Here is a 26926-nt window from a genome sequence, read left to right as displayed (position 1 = left end):
CATCTCTCTCTACAACGTCGATGGTTCAACATCTCTCTCTCTCTCTCTCTCTCTCTCTCTCTCTCTCTCTCTCTCTCTCTCTCTCTCTCTCTCTCTCTCTCTCTCTCTCTATGTGTGTGTGTGTCTCAGTTGCTCGGAATTGCTTTCTAACAACCTGCTCTCTCCACCAGTGATGCCCACATATTCAAAGGGGGCATATTGTGCATGCCATCTCCAATTCACAAAAGAACCGCTACAACTGTCTCGTTCTCTCTCATAGCAACAGCCCCAGCCACCATGCACACTCTCAAAAGATCAACCCTCAGCATTTTTCGATTGTCTTGGCCTTCATTGCATGCAACAGACACTGCCTTTTGTCTTTCGACCGTCAACCCTTCCCAACAAATTTGCCATTTTTTGCAAGCCATGCACATGTTGTGTCTCCAATTATTTCTATATTGTTTTCTTTTACATTTTGGATCTTCACACACTTATTTCTATCAATCCCTCAGAAACTTGCAGCTATAATTTTACAAACCATATCTAGCATAGAACATAGACAGTAAGACACTTTGGTTGTGGCATCACACGAAGGCACCCTGACTTTCAAGCCAACCACGAGCTCTCACACCACAAGTTCCATCCCCGTCTCAAGCTTCGGCAAACTCTGCAGCATTCGATCTCTCTCGCTCGTTGCTCATGACGACACACACATCCACATGCACATACTGAGTCGGTCTTCTTCAAACTAGACCACCCTTCAAACAACACATCTCCCTTGTTGCTTGCTTTGTGTCGATGACGAGAACTATCTTGCTAGAGTGCTTGAGGACTCTGATGCAATTGCCACAAATGCGCTTGCATTGCCTTTTTTGCTGTGTTGATTTGCAGATACTCGCAAAAGACCCAATATGGTCTATTTTGGAGGGTGTTCCCATCAGGTAATGACATCTCTCTCTCTCTCTCTCTCTCTCTCTCTCTCTCTCTCTCTCTCTCTCTCTCTCTCTCTCTCTCTCTCTCTCTCTCTCTCTCTCACACACACACACACACACACACACACACACTACTCCATACCCTATCACACCGCCACTACTCTGCCTTGTTTGACGGCTTGCATATCCACTTGAGTTCAAAGGAGGAGCTAGGTCCTATTGATTTCAACCATCTCTAGTAGATAATCACGAAGACCATAGAGGGGCTTCATTGGAGCATTTTTCATGGTGCCAGATTTGCAAAAGGCAGATTACATGGCTTCAAAGTAGAACATACAATGAAATCGACCACAAATAAGCAAAAGAGGTCGGATGTCTTGGTCAGAGATGGCATTATCAATGGGTAATTTAATTTTGTAGAAGCGTAGAAGGTCGAGTTCGTCGCCACTCAGGCTTTGAATGGTCAAATGTTGGGGAGCCTTCATCATCAAGAACCCTAGAATATGTACAAATGTGTAACATCAGTCAGTTTTCTTCCCCATACCATCACATGAGATCCTACGACAAAGAGTACGATAGCCAGCTTTGTGGGATAACTAATCCCATCTTCAATAAGCTTTTGAAGAAAAGCAGAATCTTCATGCTCAACATTGGCAAGACCTTCATTTTGTAACATCCACTCGAAATCAGACAAAGTCCAATTTAAAACCTCGGCGACTTGCTTCACCATAATTTTGTGAGGATAAACCCGCTCACAACACCTTGACTTTTTCACTTGAGCCCATTGTATAGAACAAAGCCTCTCTTGAAATGGCTCCAAGAAACCGTATCAACTAAAGAGAGCTTACTTATCCACCTTGCTATAGTCCATCCATCTCTTGAACTTCACGGCTTCCTACTGCTTTATTTCTTGTTTCTCCTTGGATTTAGGGTTCTTTCAATTGAATTTGGCAATGCACACTACAAGAACATTACGAAGATCAGAATCATACACATCATTGCATGAATATGTTGTTTTTATGCTCAATTTTGTTCTCAAAGAAATTGTAGATACATCCTCTCTCACTTTCCCACCAGGTGGTGATTTTTTCTCTAGTGGTTGTTTAATCTAGTTGCCCAGATTGAACGATATATAATAAGACTTTGTGACTGAATTTACTAATTGCTTTAGTGCTAATATTTTGTAGTATTGTGGTGAATGAATAATAAACATTTCATCTATTTTCTACGTCTGATGTGGCATTTTCTCTCTATAAATTATATTGGCGTACTTCATGCTTAGCACTTTTCTCTTTGACACCTGCTAAACATAAAACAATTATTGCTAAAGCATTTCAAATTGACCCATCTGCGTTGAAACACCCATTGGTATCTCCACTTGTATAGTGTCAAAAATTCCTTTCTTTTTCAAAAAAATATCCTCTTTTGGATTCACTCTTCGTCAAACATACCGACGCTATGATGTGACTTTTCGATAATCAAAGCATCCGTTTTTGGGCGACCTCTTGTAGTGGTCAACTGTACAATCCCATGAATGATTGACATGGTTTTTGTGAGTGTGTTTTTCTTGGAGGAAGTATTCAAGACATCGATGGGACTCTTTTAATTTTCTATGCATGGTGAAGGATGTGCATATGTCTGTTTTGGCAAACCCTTCCTCCTTCCCTCTTCTATTGTTCTCTTCCTTTTTGTCCCCATGTCTTCTCCACGTACCTCCACATGGGCACTAGTGCTCACGTATACACCACCATGACCTACACACGTGCATTGCTACCCAAGTAGGCATACTACATGGGCTCCACATTGCTAGCAATTAGGCTAACATAAGCCACCGAATGTCTGTTTGTGTCGCTTATCTTTGTAATTACCTGATCATATACAAAGTCGAATTGCATATTTTTGTAGTGTCCACATTTTTAATTATCACTTTTACAATTGTATCATATTTTTATAAGTACCTCATTATATACAAAGTCGGATTGCTTATTTTTTTAGTGTCCACAAGTTTACTTATCACGTTTACAATTATGTATGTAAGCTTTTAATGAGTAGATCGGGGCCAAGGGCTGGTAGTTTAATTATTTTTCCTTATTTATTGTAGTGCTAGCAAGAACCTTAGAGAAAATTATCAATCCAAAGGATGTAGTTGATCAAACTTATAGTGCATAGATGCTATGGGAGAGTGTCAAAAGCTCTCAAAAAACCCACTCACAACTTTGAAATTTGGGAGGGTTAAGTGCCCACTTTTTAAAATACATACTTTGTATGCTTTTTAGTCAGTTACAACATGTAGGCTAAGTTCGGCTGAAAAAGATGAGCAGAGGCTATTAAAAGAAGCCAAAATATCAAGAAAGAAGAGGAAAAGGCATGCTGCATGGAGAGGACTCTATGCATCAGAGAAGCAAGTTGCTACACATGCAAGACAACCCTTCACAAAAACGACGACACATTGAGCTCTCTGATTTTGCATCTTGTCAGATCATAGTGCACTCTTTAAATTTGATTGTAGGAATGTGGTTTGTACTATAGCAAGCATCAAGAAGAAGAAGCAATCAAAAAAACATTAAGTGCGTGAGAATGGTTTTTGATTGATAAGCATGACATGGTATCATTTCAAAACTTTAATGTACCAAGAATGTACCATAATAGGGTTAGAAGATTATTAAGAAAGTATAATGGTAGCAATTTTTCTTCTCTTCATCATGGCTCTTACCCGAGAAGCACAAGATGGAAGGAAAATTTCTTTCTTAAACCATCGTAGGAACAAATTTAAGAGAACTCAAAGATCTATAGCACGAGTCTTGAACTCAAGGGAACAACGGTAAGAGCATTGGAAACCACTCATGAACCAAAGGATGTGTCAACACAGGATCCCATCAAAGATTAATTCAAGACCCCGGTCAGGAAGTAACGAAATTGAATGAACCCCAATTATGCAATCAAAGTGAAAGAAAAAATTGAGTATATAGTGAAATCACCCAAAAAAATTCTCATTAACTTTTGAAGATAATCCTTAAAGATTTGCATCATTGCTATATATATATATATATATATATATATATATATATATATATATATATATATATATATATATATATATATATATATATATATATATATGTATGTATGTACCTGGAACACCTCTATTTTATAAACTGTGTGTGTGGTTTGCATAGCTTCTGTTTGGAGGACGGGTCACACACTTGTTCTTTTAATGTTCCTAGAAAGACTTTGTACATGAACATCTCTACACATAAATCGGCTCTGAAGTTGATATACATGAGGCATGCAAATCTTAAAAAAGATGCAATTTTCCATTGTCTATATGCCATAACACGTCAATCCTATATTTTCAACATGTCAAGCTTAGAGTTAGGTTCGGACCCACTATGCATCAATTCTTTAGTGGTATTTGAGACCATTTTAGAGGAAGCAAGTGAGCATTTGCTCCCCCTTTTTCCCTTACTTTTAGGTATACTAATAATACAAAGGAAATGTTGTGGATTAATTTAATGCCTTTGAATTGATATGCCAGCCTTCCTCAACCTTTTTTAATAAGGAGACGCTCCTTGCTAACATAGGAAGTTTCTGTTCAAAAGTGCTAATGTTGTCTAGCAGGAAGAGAAATTGATACTTATACTAGTTTTCAAAATTGTGGGACACATTATTACCAAGAATACTACTAATACTTTTAGCCATAGAAAGACCCAGCTCTTAATTGGTTCCATAACAAAGACAAAGATCACATAAAACATTGGGCAAGAAGACGTGCATTTGGCTCAATTGTGTGCTCCAAACAATTAGTAAGGAGACACGTGTTCCCATTTCAAAGATGGAAACAATAAGGTACATTTGCAATCATTATAATTAATTATTGCTTTTTGCATCACATAGATCCAAAGACTGCCTTCTCGCATAAGGTTTTGCACTTTTTTCAAACTAAATTTAAGCTATGTTTGTGATTTGTGGACATGTTGTCAAAGTGTAGTAGGAAGCTATGGTTATAAAACTATTTCAATGCCTGGAGATTAAATTAGCAAGGCTGGTGCGTATGTAGATTATGTGTTTAAGAAAGCCACCATGTTTATCCAATGGGGCTAGCTTAGTTGGAAGAGGGTTGGACTTGCATCACCAACGGGTTCGATCCCCACTAAGCGCCCTTGGCGGTATCTTAAGGCAAAGGATGGCCCCAGGTGCCCAGCCTAATGCACGGTGTTGGTGGAATAAAAAAATCTGACTTGTCAGCACTTAAAACAAAAAAAAAGGAAACCCACCACGTAAAGGAACAAGATAGTGGGAGCATCGTAACAAGGGTTGTCATCATACTATCGTGTAATAAAGTTTGGTATGGTTTCTTTATTGTGTACTACCATTCACGTCGTATGATTCAGATTTGTAGGATGTGTCGTTCAAATAACTCCCAAGAACCATGTTGACCACATAGTCACAAGGAATGACCATTTTTAGGTCTGTGTTCCCTGTTCCTATCTCCCATTCCGAATCCGTGTTTCGTGTTTCAGACATGAGTATCCATAAAAGGGGATGATATATCATGCATGTTGCCATTCCGATTTCCCATTCCGGGTAGCTATGCCATGTCATACTGTTGCGTATGTTGTGTCGTATGGTCATACGGTACAATTGTAGAGATATGGAAACTTCCATGATTGTTACGATCAGCATACCACAATTGGAATGATGCTGTTGAGTTGCACTATGAAGAAAAAACAAAACTCTACTCTGTATAATTCTGCAATGTTGGAAAGCCTTCATGTAGAAAACTCTAGTTTGTATTTGAAGGTTTATGCAGTTTTGATTTCTGGTCTTGGTAGGTTACCTCTTGATCCCAAAATTAGAGGTAAACTTCATTATGTGCATGTTTTATGCAATGTATATGTAGTATTGGAGCTATAGGGATACATAGATGCTAATTTGGATGGTGATAATACGGACAAGAAGTCTATGAGGTGATTCCTTATCATCATTGGGAGTGCATAGTCGTTTGGATGGGTAGAGAGGCAGAGTAGTGAGGAATTGTTGTGATGGCATGTCCGGTAGCTTGCCTTCACAAGCTTCTAGTAACTGGAACTTGGATGCTTCCATAGTCGCATCAACTTGCAGCAAGAGAGATGAAAACGCAAAATCAAGGAGCTGTCCATGCAGACAAGGGAGGAGTATCGGAATTCTGGTGAGACATCAACAGATGTGCATCCTCATAACGCTCTCCGGCAATAGCGCGCTCGTGAAACAAAGCCACAATCTCCTCCACCTCTGCTTTGCTCAACTTCACATCAAGGGCACCCACATTTTCCTCGAAATTCTTGACGCGAGTTGTGCCGGGAATGGGTACGACGTCATCCCCTTGGTGCTGAACCCAAGCAAGTGCGACCTGTCCTGGCGTGCACCCTTTTCTTGCAGCCAACTCTTGTAATGCTTCAAACAAGATCTGATTTTTTTCAAGATTTACTCCCTGCATCCTTGGCTGCGCAATCTACACTTTCAAGTACCATGCAAACAGGCCAATGAATAAAAGGAAGTGAGTTTTAACGTATAGATTGCACACAGACTATTCAGCATATAAATGATTCTGCAAGCTTATCGAACAGCACAACATACCTTGCGGAAATCTGTTTCTGTTGCGTTTTCTAGGATTTTTGCACCAGCTGAAAAGAACCCTCGACCAAGCGGGCTATACACAACTATTCCAATCCCGAGTTCCCTGCAATTAATGTGAGAAAAGGAGCCAGTGTGAAGTGACAGTTTTATTCTTTCTGTCAACCACGGTCAACACAGCATGCATCACACACATACAAGCGTGAAGAGTAGATGAAAAGAAACAAGGATCACCTGCAGGTGGGTATGATGTCTTTCTCCACATCACGCGACCACAAAGACCACTCCAGTTGGACGGCACTAATGGGGTGAATTGCATGAGCCCGCCGTATGGTTGATGCTGAAGCCTCGGATAGCCCCAGATACTTCACCTTTCCTTCCTCCACTAGCTTCTTCATTTCCCCCACCTGTGGAGCAGAGCACATAATGCCGGAGTGGACGGCGTGGTGAATGAGCGCGATCATGTCGGCGTCAGGCTTGGGGAGACCATAAAAGAAGGACGACATGCCCATACATCCCAGGCTCTGAGCGGAAACGTGGAGGCCCTGCGACCCCAAAGGAACCGACTTAACAGCAGGTGGAGCCATGTAAAATGCAGCAGGTGAAGAAATTCTTAGATAGCAGGCTGGCCGTGTGTAGTGATGAGAGGAGAGCTTTTACAGCACAGGCACGCTTCGACAGGCTTTATAAAGGACGGGGGCAAGGGGTAGAGTCGTGTCGTGGGCCGTGACATCACATGAGCTCCTCTCCAAAAAATTCAAGCAGGACTCCGTTACGTATATCATATGTTGCCACGATTTCAAATAGCTCGTTAAAGATTGGAATCTTGGGAGATGCTTTCATTTTCTTCACTTTAGCAGGGAAGGAGGTTGCGACTCGCAGGCAGGACAGCGAAGAACGTGGCTTGTAGCAAGCAGACAGAGTAGGAGAATGTGATGCGAGATTGGAAGAGCTATGTGTGCTGGACAACGACGACTGGGCTAGGGAGGACACGGGGGCGGGCAGAGGACTGGGGGCTTGCTTGTTTTATAACAAAGGGGCAAGCAATGTCACAAGCACCTGGTGCTGGTGGGATGGTTCAACACGAAGGATGCTTCCTGATTGCGGTGTGTCGGGTTCAATTCTCGCTGACAAGTGTTTCTTTTGGCCCTTGAACTTGGCTACCCACAGAGCTTGAGATGGAATATAGTGAGATTCCAATTGATAAATTGGGAGATGAACCAGTATGTGGCACCCATTATGAAAAATAAAATAAGCCAGAATCCTCTACGATACTGACGGGTGTGAGTACATCCAGGAGCGAGCAACATTAAGGCCGCTCGAGCGATAGAGATGCGAGCAGCGTAGAGTTGCCGACGAGCGAGCACATGGAGCTTGTGAGAGCACGCACAAAATCCAGGTGTAGTAGGGAGGAGCAGGGGGAAGCCCTGCTCTGTGGCAGTCATCTGCCTTGCTCCGTGCGAGCAGGTAGTGGATGTTCATCTTTTCATTATTGAACGAATTTCCATCATCGTCAGCCTTGCAGGGATGCTCGATTGGTTACGTAAGCATTTGTAATCTTGCAGTCCTTCTGGTTCCGGGTTCGAATCCTCGACTCTCCCTTTTAAAAGGTAGGAATCCTAAGGTAGTAATTCCTAATCTTGCAGTCCTTATGGTTCCGGGTTCGAAATATCCTCGACTCTTCCTTTTAAGAGGTATGAATCCTAAGGTAGGCTTTGAGAGGCAAGTAGGAGGAATCTCGTAAGCAAATGAATAAAATAGAGCATGAACCACTATGAGGCCTTATCCCACTCCTTTTGTAGCTTGGAGGTGAGCCAGTATGACTTAGTGAGAGTTGTTTAAGAATTCTAAGCTTGGTTGATGATAAGTTTAGAATCGATGGATATATAAGCCACCATGGAATTTGGCACGAGGGAATAAGGAGAAGAAGTAGAAGTAGCCGGAGTTTTACGAAGAACGAGAAGTAGAAGGAGAAGGTAAACAATCCCAAGAGACTCAGGGATTTTTCCTATGAATTGAGCTGAAGATTCAAGTATAGAGAAAGAATAAGGTTAATTGAACCAATGTGCGTGGGATACAACCCCAAGAGATTCCAAAGTCTAAATTTTCGATGCCCGATGTAGCCTGTAGAAAAATAGAAACATTCGATATCTGTAGCAGTTTCGAAGAAAAAGCAAAGATAATTCCAGAAAGATTAGTCCGGAAAGGAGATTGATTGGTGTGTGGTAACACGCCACAGAGAGAGAAGTTATTTTTCCTCGGATACATGCACGGACCCATTACTCGCAGTTGAAACAACGAGTGAACTCCCTCTCTCTCTCTCTGTGAGACTCTCTCTCTCTCTCTCTTTCATTGTGCATGATCAGATTAACGTCGTCTATTGACCTAGTCTCTCTCCTCTGGTCAACTTGCGGCCACACTTACACATCTAGTAACACCATATTAGTGAATTTGGGACTTCTTGGATTCCCACTTTCAAACTGAGCTTAAGATTTGATGACATGGCCAAATCTTAGCCAAAGTTTTGAGAGCATGGATCGAAAAAGATTTTCAAGTACTTCCTTGTGGAAGTTTTGGCCTTTAGAAATAGTTTGAGATCTATCCATATGGCCAAATCTTCAAGACATTGGTGATTTCCAAATTTGCCCACCATCGGACATAGAAATAATATCCACCCCCTATTACCAACAACCCATGAGTCACTTTGTTTGTTACTTTTGCTCTAATCATTTGTACACACTCCATCAACTCTTTCTCACCAACCATAGTCGCCATGCAAGCTTGGAGCCATAGAAGCATAACCACACACATACATCTCTCTCTAGAACGACGGTTCAACATTTCTCTCTCTCTCTCTCTCTCTCTCTCTCTCTCTCTATGTGTGTGTGTCTCAGTTGCTCGGAATTGCTTTCTAACAACCCGCTCTCTCCACCAGTGATGCCCACATATTCGAAGGGGTAATATTGTGCTTTCCATCTCCAATTCACAAAAGAACCGCTACAATTGTCTCGTTCTCTCTCATAGCAACAGCCCCAGCCACCATGCACACTCTCAAAAGACCAACCCTCAGCATTTTTCGATTGTCTTGGCCTTCATTGCATGCAACAGACACTGCCTTTTGTCTTTCGACCGTCAACCCTTCCCAACAAATTTGCCATTTTTTGCAAGCCATGCACATGTTGTGTCTCCAATTATTTCTATATTGTTTTCTTTTACATTTTGGATCTTCACACACTTATTTCTATCAATCCCTCAGAAACTTGCAGCTATAATTTTACAAACCATATCTAGCATAGAACATAGACAGTAAGACACTTTGGTTGTGGCATCACACGAAGGCACCCTGACTTTCAAGCCAACCACGAGCTCTCACACCACAAGTTCCATCCCCGTCTCAAGCTTCGGCAAACTCTGCAGCATTCGATCTCTCTCGCTCGTTGCTCATGACGACACACACATCCACATGCACATACTGAGTCGGTCTTCTTCAAACTAGACCACCCTTCAAACAACACATCTCCCTTGTTGCTTGCTTTGTGTCGATGACGAGAACTATCTTGCTAGAGTGCTTGAGGACTCTGATGCAATTGCCACAAATGCGCTTGCATTGCCTTTTTTGCTGTGTTGATTTGCAGATACTCGCAAAAGACCCAATATGGTCTATTTTGGAGGGTGTTCCCATCAGGTAATGACATCTCTCTCTCTCTCTCTCTCTCTCTCTCACACACACACACACACACACACACACACACACACACACACACACACTACTCCATACCCTATCACACCGCCACTACTCTGCCTTGTTTGACGGCTTGCATATCCACTTGAGTTCAAAGGAGGAGCTAGGTCCTATTGATTTCAACCATCTCTAGTAGATAATCACGAAGACCATAGAGGGGCTTCATTGGAGCATTTTTCATGGTGCCAGATTTGCAAAAGGCAGATTACATGGCTTCAAAGTAGAACATACAATGAAATCGACCACAAATAAGCAAAAGAGGTCGGATGTCTTGGTCAGAGATGGCATTATGAATCGGTAATTTAATTTTGTAGAAGCGTAGAAGGTCGAGTTCGTCGCCACTCAGGCTTTGAATGGTCAAATGTTGGGGAGCCTTCATCATCAAGAGCCCTAGAATATGTACAAATGGGTAACATCAGTCAGTTTTCTTCCCCATACCATCACATGAGATCCTGCGACAAAGAGTACGATAGCCAGCTTTGTGGGATAACTAATCCCATCTTCAATAAGCTTTTGAAGAAAAGTAGAATCTTCATGCTCAACATTGGCAAGACCTTCATTTTGTAACATCCACTCGAAATCAGACAAAGTCCAATTTAAAACCTCGGTGACTTGCTTCACCATAATTTTGTGAGGATAAACCCGCTCACAACACCTTGACTTTTTCACTCGAGCCCATTGTATAGAACAAAGCCTCTCTTGAAATGGCTCCAAGAAACCGTATCAACTAAAGAGAGCTTACTTATCCACCTTGCTATAGTCCATCCATCTCTTGAACTTCACGGCTTCCTACTGCTTTATTTCTTGTTTCTCCTTGGATTTAGGGTTCTTTCAATTGAATTTGGCAATGCACACTACAAGAACATTACGAAGATCAGAATCATACACATCATTGCATGAATATGTTGTTTTTATGCTCAATTTTGTTCTCAAAGAAATTGTAGATACATCCTCTCTCACTTTCCCACCAGGTGGTGATTTTTTCTCTAGTGGTTGTTTAATCTAGTTGCCCAGATTGAACGATATATAATAAGACTTTGTGACTGAATTTACTAATTGCTTTAGTGCTAATATTTTGTAGTATTGTGGTGAATGAATAATAAACATTTCATCTATTTTCTACGTCAGATGTGGCATTTTCTCTCTATAAATTATATTGGCGTACTTCATGCTTAGCACTTTTCTCTTTGACACCTGCTAAACATAAAACAATTATTGCTAAAGCATTTCAAATTGACCCTTCTATTTTATTATGTCTATATTGAAGACCATGACTATACAATACCTCATATATAAGAATGCAAGCACTTACTATTAAGGAAAATTATTTTAAAAATATGGCTACTTGGTGTGATGAAAATCTAGCCTTAACACCTCTCATTATCATCTTCATTTTGTATTAACCAAGATTCATATATGAGCATTACTATTTTCATTCTACTGATTTGCAAGTCAAAAGATATATTTGCAGGTTTTTATAACCCTTTGACTTTCAACTGATTTTGCTATAAACCACCATAAAAGTCTCCTAGCAAGTGTAATAGTTTTGAGTCTTTTATACAGTTATATCACTCTAGATGTTAAGTGACACTACTATTATTTTTAAAGTATTTTAATTGACATAAAACGATTTTCCTTAAAGAGGATGGTACCTTGTTTTATTTCATGGCTAATTATGAACACAAAACTAACACATTTTGGACTTGTTAACTATACTTTGGTGCGAGTTTGATATTTGCAACACTCTCCTACTTGTATCTCTCTCCAAACGAACACACACACACACACACACACACACTAATACATGTATTTTTAGATGCAGTATATCCTTCAGGTACGTACATCAAATACCTCACTCCTCTTTTCATATTTTCATTACCTACATTATGTTATGAGCTATGAATCCAACTATCTCTCACATTGTGGCTTAATTAAGCATGTACTAAATGGAATTTCTATTGAGATCATTTGATATTATGTTTAGCTACTTACATGAGATCACTTGATTTGGGACGATTGTCAACATTTGGTACATACTTCATCATTCCAACCTACTTCAATCTGGTAAAAAAATAGGTAATCTATGCTTTGTTTTTTTATGCCTGGTCTAGTTCATTGGTCACGTACACACAGATTCACCGATTTAGGCAGTGTATTTATGCTCATCGTTGTGTGGATTCACCGGTCTAGGCAGTACAAATGCGGCTTCAGCGATTTAGGTAGCCCACCAAAGAACTACAAATTCACAATTTTAAACAATATTAAGCGCAAATCCATCGATTTAGGCAACACAAATGCAGATTTGCCGATTTAGGTGGTGTAAAACTAAATGTAGATTTGCCCAGTCTAAGCAGCATTAGTACAGATTTTTCAATTTAGGCAGCACATCTCATTGGTGTATATTTGCCGGTTGAGGCAACACCAATCCGAAAATCATGCTACAGTGGCTGGCCACCACTATGCGTAATATAATTTTGTTAACCCGGGTATATAACGAAAGTGATTTGGAATTGGATTTGCTATATGATAATTTCTTGTCGCAACAATGTTTATGGAATTGGACTTGGAAATTTTAAATATTGATTATTGAATGATGAGTGTGACCAATGATACCCTGATTCATTCGGCTATAACATACACCACTTATTCTAGTGGTATGAGACAATAGAATATGGAGTATATGGATGATGGCAGGCATAAGAAAACGTGTTCGTTTAATTTTATGCATTTTTATTTCAATATAAGATATGGTTTGACACAGAATACTAACCATTGTTTTTTACAAGTATGGTTTGCAGATTCTTATATTCGCAATTGAGGACACTTTCTTTCTAACGGACAGAGGTATGCAATGGAAATTGATATTTATTATTTATTATAGGTGACAATTGGAAAGAGCATGACTGAGCTATAGGGTTTAGTTTATTTTGTAGGGCACTCTGTACACCCGCTTGTAGCACTACTGAAGTGAAGGAGGGATGAGAGTTGTGAAGAGTAAGTTGGAGATGCAAAGTATGGGAGGAATATTTCATGCTGCAATTGAAGTAAATCAATGAGTGGGAGTGCAACAGTTTAATGAGTGCAAACATGGGAGATTGAAATTTTGAACACCATTGGGAATTGCATACTTTTTGCGATGAAGTTTCTTTGTGGAGGTAGGCAAACACAAACAAATGATGTGAAGAATGTGTTTAAAATCACTTGGATCTACCAACAAAACAATGATAATGACAAGTCCTTGTTACGGCTCTTTTGTATGGCTACCTTTAGGTTGCTGAACAAAAGCAAGAAATATTGCAAAGAGAGCGTTCAAAAATGAGGACAATTCTATGAAAGGCTTTTGGTACATAGTAATAATAGTTAGAGAAGTTGATGTTATCCCGAATCAGACAGTTAGCTCATTGGTTTCAAGTCCTATAAAGCCCTTGCTCCTCTTAACCATGGTCTCTATAAAAACATGTTGTGAGTGCTCCCAACATCTAAAAACAGAAATGATGACATAATTTCACTCCAACTTTATGGGTATTGTGTCTACCATCCCCTTGGGTTGTGGTCATGTTGTGAGATAGTCTGTTCGACCATCCTTAAAGCGATGCTATCATGGTCAGAGCCAATTTCACCTAGTTGCCTCCTCAAACATAAAATTGGCATTTTCTCATCCATGCACTGTCACATTCTCAATGATCTTCCAATGCTTCTTGATTTTTCATTCTACATCATCCTTGATTCCTATGCAATTTATTTCAAAAATGGACATTGATGCCCCCTTGCTTTATTTAATTTCCAGACTTGGCAAAGCTTGGACTAGCTATTTAGTTCTACACTTAATTTATTAAGTTGCATAGCAATCTTTTTGAATGCCATTATGCTAGGATCCAATGTTGAGGCCGGCTCACTTTTAAACCTTTAAAAATATATAACTAATCTCTTAATCTGGATGTTGCATTGGGGACAATCCTCCTATGTTGGTTTTGACTCAAGTGTTCCTTGGTTTAATGCTTTCTCAATGGTGGATGATCCTACAAGGAAGATGTGTAGCCCTCCAACCACCTGTTTCCTTTTTCTCATGGTTCTTTTGGCTATTATCTTAGGGGCCTTTTCATTTGTTACCTCCTCAATGGTTACCCTGGTGACTACTTTGTTGTGTGGGATTTCTTGTGGTTCCTTCTTTTTCCACATAGAAGTGGCCTTCTCACGTCTCAAGTGGTGAGTTGGTTGTTCGCCTCTTGGTAATGCTCACTACCCTTTGTAATTGGCTTCTTTCCTTAATGTGCTATAATGTTTTGAAATGGCTACTCTCTTCTGGGTTTTCTATTATTTCTTCTTTTGAGTTGGTGCTCCATCATTTTCTTGACTTGCTGACCATTCACTAGTGTGTGGCTTGCTTCCATTTTTTTAGTATGTTGGAAGATTGCAAGAATAGATGCATGGTTTGGAGAAGAGATGCTTCAGAGGATTTTGAACCTTTGTACCACAAAGTTGAATGTATTTTTGCCATCAAAAACCATTAGAATTTGTTTCACTTTTTTGTTAGTGTGAGATTTGGGGCTATGAGCTTGCAATTGTATCAATAGATACACATTTTGCTAAACCATTTCACTCATTATTTGGAGTAGAAATAACCCTTGTATATTTGAGACCCTTAGCCAAGGTATAAAAGACAATTTTGTAAGGGTTTTGAAGAGATTTATTCTTAAGTAAGTTCAAGTGATAAGGTTTTCTATGTACACCGTGAACACCCTTTTGCACCACACCGCATGGTTATCGTATCGACAAGTTGAGAGTATAAAAACATTAGCCTTGAGGAGCTCTACATGTTGACATGTACATTGCAAGCATTTTACGAGATCTAAGTGTCAACTCCCATGACCTTCCATGTGACATATCTCACTATTTGAGTGTTGTTTTTAGATTTCTACAATTGCATCAGGTTCCTAGTCTTAGGAGCACTTATTAGGTGTAGCTGAAATCAGATTTGGTGGCCTGCAATTTTCTAATGTAGAAAGTTGTGATTTTTTTCTAGTGTGTAGATTTTAGATTTGCTAGTCTAGAAGTGTTTTTGACTTAGTAAGGATTGTGCCTGCCAAGTAACAGGGTTTAGGGGACCTTTTGAAACTCTAAATTGGACCAAAATTGTAGTAAGGTGGCATTTGATGCCATGCTCATTGTAGTAGTTGTTGAATTCATTTGAGATGAATTTTCTTCCTCTATTTGTACGAAGCTTTTTGACTTTATTTCTTGTTTTATTTTCTACAAGCTTGTGCCACACTTTAAATTTTCCAAAAGCTTCAAACTTCTCATGAATGAAATACACCCACATCTTTCTACTAAAGTCGTCGACTAACAACAGAAAATAGAAAGATCCACCCAAAGCAGAAGTATCAATTTTACCATAGAGATCTACATGTACCAACTCTAGAGGAGACTGATCTCGATTACTACTCTCTTGTGGAAATGCCTTTCTTCTTTTTTGCCCACTATGCAAGCTTCACATACTTCATTGATATCTGAGATTTGAGGCATGTGTGCCACCATCCCGGATCTATGTATCTCTTTTATCACAACAGGTGACCAAATCTCTCATGCCATAATTGAGTTGTACCCTTTTTTGTAGTTGCCGTAAGTGCAAAAATTTCATAAAGATCATTGTGTCTTACGCCCTTTCCCATTGTATTGCCTTCAAAATCCAAGATTTTTGCTCACCACTTTCCTTGAAATGAACTTCAAGACCACGATCAATGATTGTAGCAATCAAGAGAAAATTCTTTCTGATTTGAGGCAGGTACAACACATCAGAGAGTTTCTTAGTTTCACTTGTAGTTGCTAAAAAGGAAACTATCCTAGACCCTTTGACTCGACAACAATTACACTCATGGATTCCTATAAAGGCTTCTAGGAACTATACTAGTCTTTCTTACTAGTCATATATCGAGATGCACCACGATCTAAAATCCAAGAACCATCAACAAACAAGTTTGTGCTAATGAGCATACCTATTCTATGACGGCCTATAGTTCAAGTCCTGCCTCAACATTGTTGGCGGATTCTCTTTCCTTCCAAGAAGCTTTCATGGTGCCATTGTTTTTGCAGTCTTTAACAACATGAACTTTCTTATCACAATAAAAATAGCTACCTAAATATTTCTTGTTCTTGGGGTTCTTTTTAGAGGTATTTGATGTAGTCCCCTTTCCTTTTGTGCTAACTATGAAATCACCATGACCCCTGCCATCTCTAGTCTTGAGTCGTAGCTCCTCTTCAAGCAACATTGCACGCAGTTCTTCAAACATAAGAGGGTTGGATGAACCTGAGTGTTGAGTGACGTAATAGGATGGAAGTTTGTGAATGCAATGTCGAGATAAATCTTTGAGAGAAATAGCCACACCAACAATAGCTAATTGATCTTGGAGATCTTTAATTTTCTTGATAAAGGCTTCCACCTTCTCCCTGTCAACAGGTTTTTCAGCAATAAGTTGATTTTTCAAAATTTGAATTTTGGTTTTGGAGATTTTGGAGTTGGTTTGCTGTTTGATGGTTTTGGTCTCCATTGCCATGTTGATTCTTTGGCAGTTGTGTATTTCTCCCGTTTGGTGTTTGGGAATCCATTTATACTTTGATGAGCTTGATGAAGCATTGAGTTTCATTTTGGATTTTCTCCACCTTCGCGCATTATGTTGAGGAGTGGTGGCTACTTGGAAGCTGTGTTTGTTCAAGTTTGAAAACTGATTGGAAAGCATGGCTTTGGGTATCCATATCCGTTGCCGCTTTGTTTCCATGATTTCCTTCTTTAACAAGACTTGTTTAACCTTTCTCCCAAGGATTCTTTCAGATTGTTGTGATTGGTTGTAAATGTGATCTATTTGTGCCAAGGTTGTAACATATAATGTGCCCTTGAGATTTTACTTTGGTGTGTCATCCTACCAATCTGGAACTACTTTGTAAGTGCGCATCCATGAAACTCCTAAGATGATTTCTTGATTGAGGTCTGTATCTGTCATGATGTGAAATTGTTGAGGGCAGTCTTTCCCGTCGATGTTAATTAAGACATTGGTGTCGTATGTATGTGAGCTTGTCTCAAATACACTTCTTTATCAGATGTCTCTATACATGGCCTAAGTATTCCATCCTTTCCCTGCCTATATAGCCATCTTACTATAAGCACAAGTGAGCATGATTGATCTATGATTGATGGTTTCCTTTCAATCTACAGAAAACCTATGGTGAGCAATGGTATCACATGTTTGCTCCGCCTCGGTACCATCTGGATGTTGAAGAGATACGCATTTGAAAGATCATCATCAACCCCAAGAGGTGCTTCCCCATGTATCAATCACAAAAAATGTTCTTCCCTTTGATGAGTAGTCTCTTTCTTGACTACTAACATGAAACAGAACTCTATTAATATAATGAGCCATCGAACTATGCGGCTTGTATTGCATGGTTTGTTTACTAAGTACAATAGTGCATGATGATTCACAAAGATATGAGCTTGTTTGCGAGAAGGTAATGCCTAAAATTTTTGGCAACATAGATCATTCCCAAGACTTCTCTTTTGGTGGTTGTATAAGTTTTCTCTGTACTATTGAGCTGTCGATTGGAGTAACAAATTGGAAAATCCATATTGTTCTCTCCAGGTTGTGCTGAGATGCATCATAAGCCGATGCATCTACATAAACGTGGAATATTTTATTCCAATCAGGAGCTTTCAAAATTGGAGCCTAAATCAGTCTATGCTTCAATTGTTGAAACACTTTCTAACATTCTTCATTCCACTCGAAATTTGTAATGAGAGCATAGAGAGGTTTTGCAACAACCGCATACATGTAAATAAACCTTTGATAATCGCCACAATGAACCATAAAGGCATGTACCTCTCTAACTTTTGTGGGTCTTGGAAGAGAAACAATCACTTGTATCTTCTCAAGATCTGTAGAAATGCCATTTTTGGACACAATATGTCCCAAAATCTTACCTTGTCTTACCATGAAGACACATTTTTTAGGATTTAAGAAAATGCAATAACTTTTTCAATTCTCAAAGATATTCCTTTAAGTGTTTGACATGTTCATCTCTCCATAAAGAATGCACACCCAAGTCATCCATATAAATCTCTAAGACTTGTCTTAGATACTCCTTGAATGCATGACTCATCAACCTCTAGAATGTAACAAGTGCATTGGTTAAATCAAATGGCATCACCCCATAAGCAAATATGTCCCATTATGTGGCAAAGTCTGTTCTTTGTTGATCCTTTGGCTTTATGGCAAGCAAGTTGTAACTTAAAAATCCATCAAGAAAGTTGTAAGCTTCTGTGATAGGTAATGGATAGTTGTCTCAAATAGTAGAGCATTCACCTGAGAGATTTACGTACACCCATAATTTATCATTGTTTTTGGGAACTACCACAATAGGTGACACCCACTCTGTATGCTATATCTTGTAGATAAACTCTGCTTCTTTAATCTTATCTATCTCCTCTTTGATTTTCTTTGCAAATGTTTTGTTATATGTATAGGGACAATATCTGCGTGGTTTAGCATTGCTCTTAAGGGGTATCGTATGTTGACATATGTTCAAGTCTACTCCCTTAAGATCCTTGTATGACCAAGAAAACACATCTCTATATTGCTTGAGAGTAGCTATCAAAAGGTGCACTTCCTCTTCGGTAAGATCCGTGGCTATGTAAGCCGATCTCGGTTCTTTCCCCATTTCAACAAAATCAATTCTCTTTCCGTTATCAGGTCCATCATATGATGTTCTCGGTTCTTTAGGTTCTCACATTGGCTGCTCAATCACAATACACTGTTCCTGAATGATATACTTCTTGTAGTGATGAGAGGGTGCATCAAAATTTCTTGTGTTTAAATCCTCTTCACTTTTCATCTCAGTCATCCAAACCTCTTTCAATGTTTGTTTCAGCTTTTGTTATGCGCTTTTTTGTTCGGTCTTGGACATTTTGGTTGATGTTTTGACTATGTCATTTGGTTTCTCATTTGTCTTCTCCCCCCCTTTCATCTTTTACCTTCTATTTTCTCTCCTTCTCTCTCTCTCTCTCTCTCTCTCTCTCATTAGAAAAAATATGACCCTCCCTTTTGGGATTAAGGTTAATTAGAGGCCAGCCAATGAGAAGAGGGTGGTGGACACACTCTATGCCCTCAAAAAAGTAGGGGGACAAAGTAGTCTTATACTTCTTAATGCCCTAGTGAGAAGGTGGGGGGTGTAAGGGGGGGAGGGGTGTGGTGGGCCATATGGAACCTCCAACTTCACTCCTTCTTGATCCGGTTTTGAAAAAATCCCAAAACTTTGAAATTTTTTAAAATTTCCAAAACTCAAATGTTATCTTCTGAAAACCCCCCTAAACTTATTTATGGTCAAAAAAGCATTTTTTGACCTCAAAAAGTCAAAACATGCACCAAAGAACCCTAAAATTCATTTTTTTTCTAAAAACTATTGAAACATCATTTTTTACTATCCAAAGCCCCCCCAAAACTAGTCCCCGGTAAAAATTGATTTTCTCTCTATAGAACCCCTTTTCCAACCCCTCCTTGGTTTCAACCATCACACTCACCCTCTACTCCAATACTCTCTCTCTACACCATCTCCATTGTTGCAGCAAGGAAACTCCTCTCTCCTCCCCTACCACCTCCCATTGCCACACCAAGCAAGGGTTATCCACCTTCTCCTGTCTCGATTCCCACAACACTCTTCCCCCCCCTCTGTCACTACCACATCCCATTGGCACACCAAGAGAAGTCATTTACTTTCTCCCACCCACATTGTAGCAACAAGCAAGGTCCTGCTCCTCCTCCTAATTTTCTTTGTTCAACCATGGCCAGCTCTACTCGGCAAAGGTGGCCAAAGGATGAGGTCACGACGCTTGCATTCCACAACGCAAGAGGTATAGATGATGAGTGGGTGCCACAAGAGTTCACCTAAGGTGCTTGGGTATACATGTAGCCATCTATTATGGGCCCTCATCGTGTGCGAAATCGTGCAAATTTGGATCATCATTGGAAAGGAAATCTCCTTGGCTTTAAGAACCGCAAAGGCAAGGGGAACATAGCCATTGTGCAACATGTTTTCTCAATGTCAAGAACGCAATTGCAACAAGCACCTCAATTTTCCACACATTGGAAGTACATGTTTTGAGAATACAAAGCTAGGTGTGAAATCACAGTGTAATGTCTTTATGGATTCATACTTAAGATTTGCCATACATTTATAGTCATATTTCCATCCACATTGGTGGAGGAGTAGTGACTACATAGTCTCTCCGATGCATTCAATGCTATACATGTGGATATTGGAGCAACAACTTTCGCACATCTTTGCCCAACAAAACTGGTTCAAAGAAGGATTTTCTTCTATTCTCACTCCTATATTGTGATTACTTCTACACAAGAGTTTGGAAAGCTTGAATCCATCAAAGTATCTTCATTATTATGTATGGAGTGTCCATTGCCAGATTTGTGGTCGGTAGCATCTTTCAAGAAAAAGATGATAATGTATGTCCAAAATTCTTGGAAATACTCTAAAGCCTCTAGGCCTGTGGGCTTGAGTTGGTGTTTTCCTATTCATTGTTTCGTGTACATTTTTAAAGAGTTTGGATTTGTGGAGACTACCACAATGCTTATATGTAAAGATGTGCATTATGAGGAATTAGGAAGGCTTTTAGAAGAGGACTGGGGTTTTGTGGAGAGCATGGACAATGGGGATAGGTACCATTGTAAGGTTGGAGTGTAATGGAAATGGCCTATGAACTGTGAGAGTAACGGAATTAGGAAATTAGGTGAAGCACTTTTGTGAGATTACTTTGTGAGCATAGCGGGTGAACTTAATTGATGGTTGCAACATAAATATGGTACTTAGTTAACTTGGCATGAACAATAATTTTTCAAGAGAGAGAGTTTAAAGAACATGACAATAGTTGAGGACCAGATTCATACGGAGACGGTCCCCCCTCCAATAGGCATTTGTATTATAGTTTCTCCCATCAAGAGAGATTTGGTACAATACAATCTTTGTGTTCCTTGTGACCTAGGTGATGCAATGAAGATGGAAAGCTTCATGCATCACAAGAATAACATAAACTTTGTAGAAAGCATTTACTATCCCAAGCCTCAGTCCCAAGGCCTCAAACACCTTTGAAGGTGGAGAGAGCTAGCAGGGAATAAGGGTAGGGAAGAGGAAGAAGAAACATTCCATAGGAGAAAGAAATAGTTCCTCACTTATCATCACTCTTCTTGCTAGCATACATAATAGCATAGTAATGAAGATGGCAAGCTTAAGCATTGAAGCATGGCTCTTGGTTGGATTTTCATTCCATAGCCAAGAGTGTCCGTGTAGGGTGTCACTTCTCACAAGCTTGGTGTGGGACGTGTGTCTAGTCTCACTATCCTATCTTATTGCAGTTTTAGCGAGAACCACGATTAAATTGTCAATCCATGGGATAAAGCTGACTTGACTAGTGCATAGAGGTTGTCAATCTCTTAGAAAACATCAAACAACTTGCATCTAACTCAAACTACACTCAAGTGACTGAAATCACCAAAAGCCAATCGCTCGTCGGCAAAAAAATCACATCCATTACAGCATCAAATGATATCCAAATGTAACGGAACTTCTAGGACAAGTTTATAAAACCTAAGCACACATGCCTATGGTCTCAAACCCCACATTAGGTGAAGTGCCAAAATCGCGATTATTAACAGCAGTGGATTTTTGACCTAGTCGTTTTCGATCCAGAATGCACCTAAATGCTTAGCAATGCTACCCCAATATCCTGCCTATGCTTAGTTTTTGATTTTGAAGTGTAAAATCCTAGTTATGATGAAATTACGACGACGCCAAAGGATACAAAATATTGTGATGTGTTTACGTGAATGGGTAGAGCTCTTACCAGAGGTTGCAATGCAACAAATGCAATTGCAATGTGACAACTGGGGAGGGAGTAGGAAGTACGAGAAGGAGAGAAGTGAGCGCCATTAGCTCACTTCATTATCCAAAACTTCACAATAACTTACAAAAAATGGATTTTATAACTTAGCCAAGGTTTTTGGTGGTCCAAACTAATGATCTGGGAGCTCTAACTAAAGATAGGCAATGACAGCTTGATACAATCTAGAAGCTTGTAGCCCGGGCTCATCAATTACAAGGTTTATCCAAAAAATAGGCGTTACAATATTCTCGGTTTATCAAAATAATAAGTGTTTTTACAATGAGAGCTCCAAAAAATGTTATCCATGGTGTCCGTGTTAGCTTGCTACTAACATTCCCCCCCCTCCTCGCCTGTGTCATCCCTTGACACAGCTTTATGGGCTGAAGTAGTCTTCGGGTTGACGGATGGCGAGGCGGTCTACTAAGAGGGTTGCTAGAAGTTCATTTGTAACTTCTGTCAGTTGCTCATCTTTTGCTTTGCATGCATCTCACAATTTTGTAAGAAACTCACCAAGCTCCTCCATCTCTTTATGCTCCTTATCCCTGGCGAGAAGATGTTGTTTAGCTTCTGCTTTTAACTCCTGCACTTGCCTTTGTAGATCGGTGATGACGTTGAGTCAGTCATCTAGCTCCCCTTGGAGTGTGTCAATCACCATCTCTAATTCCTTGCCCCTTGTGCTACGACTTAGTGCTACTGAGCGAAGATGTTCAGTCATATCTTGCATTTGCTTAGCATATTCATTCACTTGTAGGATGTCCTCATCGTTTGATTGCGAGTCTTCGTTTTGTGCCAGCTAACTTGATGTTTTTGTAGCTTCTTGTGTGTCCTTGGGCGGCGTCATGGTGGCTGTTTGCTGTTGCCCTTGTGGTTGTGGCTGAGCTTTTTCTGTTTTGTCATCCTAAGGCTTTGTGGATGCCTCGGCCTTATCTTGTTGTGTTGAGGTAGAGGGTGTTTCCTTGGCCTCCTGTCCTCTTTGTTTCTCTAACTTCTTGTTGTCCTCTGATGGTGGTGGACTGGCTGCCCTTTTTGGCCTTCGTCATGCTCTTTTTGCTGCTCTTGAGTAGATTCAGCTGCCTGGTGTGCTGATTCCACTGCTTCTTGTTGTTCAGGCTCTGCTTCTTTTGTTGGCTCAGTTGTTGTGGTTCTAATTTCTGGTGATGGTGGTGGGTTCGGCATGGGGTGATCATGGTGTTCAGAAACAAGGAAAGAGATGCGGGGAGATACATCACCTTGAGCATGTTGTGCTTCTCCTTGTGCTGTGGCTTCCTCTGCTTGCTTTTGCTATCCTACCGCCTCTTTAGCTTTCCTTGTTGCTTCTTGTGCTTCCCTCAGCTTCAAGGCTTCTGCTTCTTGATACATTTGTTCTAGGGATTCCGTGGGATCTTCAACCTGCTTCCTGGTGTGATGCTTGGTTCTTGGTCCTTTAAGCCCAATAGGCACCCACTTTTCTGGGTCCTTTCCTTGTGCTTGGTGGTTGTGCTGGTAAGAGTGTTTTTCTCGTTCAAACCTGGCTTGCTTTTGTACAGGTTTCTCCTGGTGTGCTGCCATAGCTTTTCTCTTCATTTCTTCAATTCTAGCTCTCTTTTGCTCATCATCTGAGCTTTCACTGCTGTGCCGTTCTAGGCGAGCTCTCAACAAACTCTTCATCTGACTTGTATGATCTCTTTGCAGATCTTGTAGCTCGAGGAGAAAGTTGTGCTAACACTATCCAAGTGTTCTAATCTGGGGCAGGTGGCAAGTTGTCCGCCATGCCGATGGCATGGTAAGAAATCTTGGTTAAAACCTCTGGTGCACCCAGATATGTGATTTTTCCTTCTTTCTTTGTCTCTTTCAATGTGGACAAAACATACTGTGCATGGTCAATTGGTTGTTCAACCTTATTCCCTTGTGTGTCACAGATCTGAGCAATTCCATCTTTTTGATCGTGGACAAAATCTCGTAAGCCTTTTGGAAGTCCACCCCACACGGCTCTTGCTCATAGAAGTCTCTGAGTCCTAGCCTTTTGTTGGCTTCTTTGGTTTTGGGCTTTGTGGCGACATCATATACTTCTTTGGGTAGAAGTTGCAGCTCTACCTGGTGTCCTTCCTCCCTCTTGAATTTGCTGGTGAACACTATGGTGTTGTGCTCTTCAAGCTGTTCTCTTGAAAGAAGGTTGCTTTTGCATTCTTGACTGAATCGAGGTCCAGTTGGTATGCTGGTAGCTCTTGCAACTTTTCTTTTTGGTTGAGCTTTTTCTTGGCCCTCTCTGCTGCTTGCATGGCTCCTGTTCAGTGAATAGAGTGTCAAAGTTCTGACAGTTTTTTCTGAAATGTCGTCTAAATGCTGACAATTTTGGTCCAATTTGCTTCAAATCAATTTTTGAACAAGCATAGATGCATAAAAACATGTAAGGAACAAAATTATAAAGTCCAAACAAAAAATTGGAACAAAAGTAAATAATCGCGATTATTTACAGTTGAGTAAATATTTCAACTTTTTGCAAATTTGGCATTACAGGCTTGAAGTATATACCAAATAGATACTCTGAGTGAAATATGGGCTCATTTGGATGCATAGGATGAAAATGGTACCAGATTTTGGCTTAGGTCTCTGAAATAGTAGATATAATGGAAATTTTAGATTTTGAGCTCCAAATTTGTTCAAACTTGGCTAGTGGGCTTAGCACATCATGTACTTTGGATGTAGGATGGCAAAATAGCAAAATTCTCCCTTTTTAGCATGAAAGTAAATAATCACGATTATTAACGTTTTTACCAAAATTCAATATTTTTTGGCACAACTTGGTTCTAGGCATTGTGTAGACCTTTGTGTATGGGATATGAGGTGATTTGGATCAAGAAATGTGGTCCATAACTCAGAGTTTGGCTTGCAAAGACTTCTTTGCATTTCTTTTGGGCAATTTTTCAAGTTATATGTGATCATTTTGGCTCATACTTGAATTTTGGCATGTATTAGGTGTGTACAAGTAATAGGTGATGTGATGATGCAACTTTCAAGAAAAAATAGTGCAAAAGTAAATAATCACGATTATTTACAACAGTCACATTTTTCTTGCAAAACTTTAAATTTTTTGATCTAAACACATTCTATAATGTACCTAAAACAAGTCCTAAATTGAATATGGTAAAGTTTGGTCTTGACGGCATCACTTTGTGCTTTGCCGACTCTGAAATCATCGATCTCTGTGACTACTGTTAGGCCCTGATGCTTCAGTCATAGTTTATTTACTTTTTATTTGTAACCAAGGTTTAGACCTTTAAACTCTAAGGGTGTTTTTACACGTATGATGGTTAGTTTAAGTGGGATTGTTTTTAGTCGTGAAAGTTACTTCTTGGCGCATCATGGAAGTTAGGAGTCGTTAGTCGTTCTCTACTTAGAGGAGTCGAACTGTATTCGGTAGAGGCTGTAGCGTGTGCTTACATGATGCAAAATTTATAGTAATACAATACAGTTTATTTGTGTCAATGATGTTCTACAGTTTTTTGTTATGGAGTAAAGCTATGTTGTATGCAGTTTTCTGTGTATTTTACTATGCGTTACTGTTAGGAAGTAAGCCCTAACACTTTGGCAATCCTACGTTTGGTTCCAATTGAGCTTGAACCGTATGGCACTTAGGAATATAGTGCGGGACTGATATGCAAGTTGATCTTGACCACCTAAGGGAATTCTCCAATTGGGTAACCCCACAGGAAGAGTCTGAGGAATATGCAACCAAGTTCGAAGGAGTTCTTGCAAAATTTTCCGGGAAATCAAAATTGCAATTGACTAACAAGGTAGTTTCTTCATGTCTACCTTTTGGAGCATGCAACTTACCTTCTTGTTACAGTCTATGGGAAAGGAAAGTGTTGGTACATTATTTATGACAAAAAAGAAGAAATCATGTATGAGTGGGGCAGGACAAGAGTCCAATGCACCGCAACACTCATATGGCACCTGGTTTTGACTTAGGAAGAATTGTAGCAAGGAGAAGACAGGAAGCAAAGTTGGGCAATGATGGCCAAGATGAATTTGTAAGGGGGGACACTGCAGGAGTAGGTACTATTGGGGCGGGGACTGAATTGCAAGAACTTGAACGCAGGTGGTAAGGGACCCCACCTGCAAACCAACAAGGCCAACAAGCAACTCCTCCTACAGCAAACCCAATTGTGGGAACATTGGTGAATGTATTGTTAGCTCAGACATTCTTTCAGGTCGGAAGACAATTACAGTTTATAGGAACACGGACATCCTCTTTACCTTTAAATCCACTTCCAGTAAGGGTACTCAAAACACTTCCGATACCTCCAATGGCTGCACCAAATCCCAAATTGGGCGCGACAAAGTTCAGCGGGAAAAAGTCCCAAGATGCTAACAGCCACGTTGGTCAATTTCAAACAAGGTGGTCTGCAAGTGGATATGAGGCACTACACCCGAATGGAGTAAAGAAGGAGCATATTGCAGCAACACTACAGGGGAAAGCCATGGATTGGTTCTTGTAGTATGGTATGATTGGTTTTGCTAATTATAATGAAACAAAGATTTTTGTTAAGGTTCAGGGAAGACAAAACACCTAAAGACATTTAAAGAAAGTGAGGAAGTTAAAGCAAAAAGACTTGTTGGTTGAAGATTATGCCCAAACGTTTAGGAATTTAAACAACAGATTAGAAGTGGCACAACAGCCATCTATGGAACATTTGGGGATTATTTTTGTAAGGGACTCAAACAGGAATACAGGAGTGCAGTAGC

The 26926-nt window shown here is 40.0% G+C and overlaps 1 protein-coding gene across 1 annotated transcript; it reads right to left on the bottom strand.

Annotated features, from left to right (window-relative positions):
- Positions 1 to 5679: 5679 nt before the first annotated feature.
- On the bottom strand, positions 5680 to 7143 carry LOC147422248 (putative aldo-keto reductase 2). The gene is made up of 3 exons (XM_086503808.1): positions 6759 to 7143; positions 6528 to 6630; positions 5680 to 6402 (listed from the first exon to the last, which is right to left on the bottom strand). The coding sequence occupies exons 1-3, from the start codon at positions 7109 to 7111 to the stop codon at positions 6055 to 6057; spliced, it is 804 nt and encodes a 267-aa protein (XP_086359934.1). The 5' UTR covers positions 7112 to 7143; the 3' UTR covers positions 5680 to 6054.
- Positions 7144 to 26926: the final 19783 nt, after the last annotated feature.

Source organism: Adiantum capillus-veneris, chromosome 27 (genome assembly GCF_014529385.1).
Source record: "Adiantum capillus-veneris isolate H3 chromosome 27, ASM1452938v2, whole genome shotgun sequence".
Taxonomy (NCBI): Eukaryota; Viridiplantae; Streptophyta; class Polypodiopsida; order Polypodiales; family Pteridaceae; genus Adiantum; species Adiantum capillus-veneris.
This window is presented reverse-complemented; position numbering and strand designations above follow the sequence as displayed.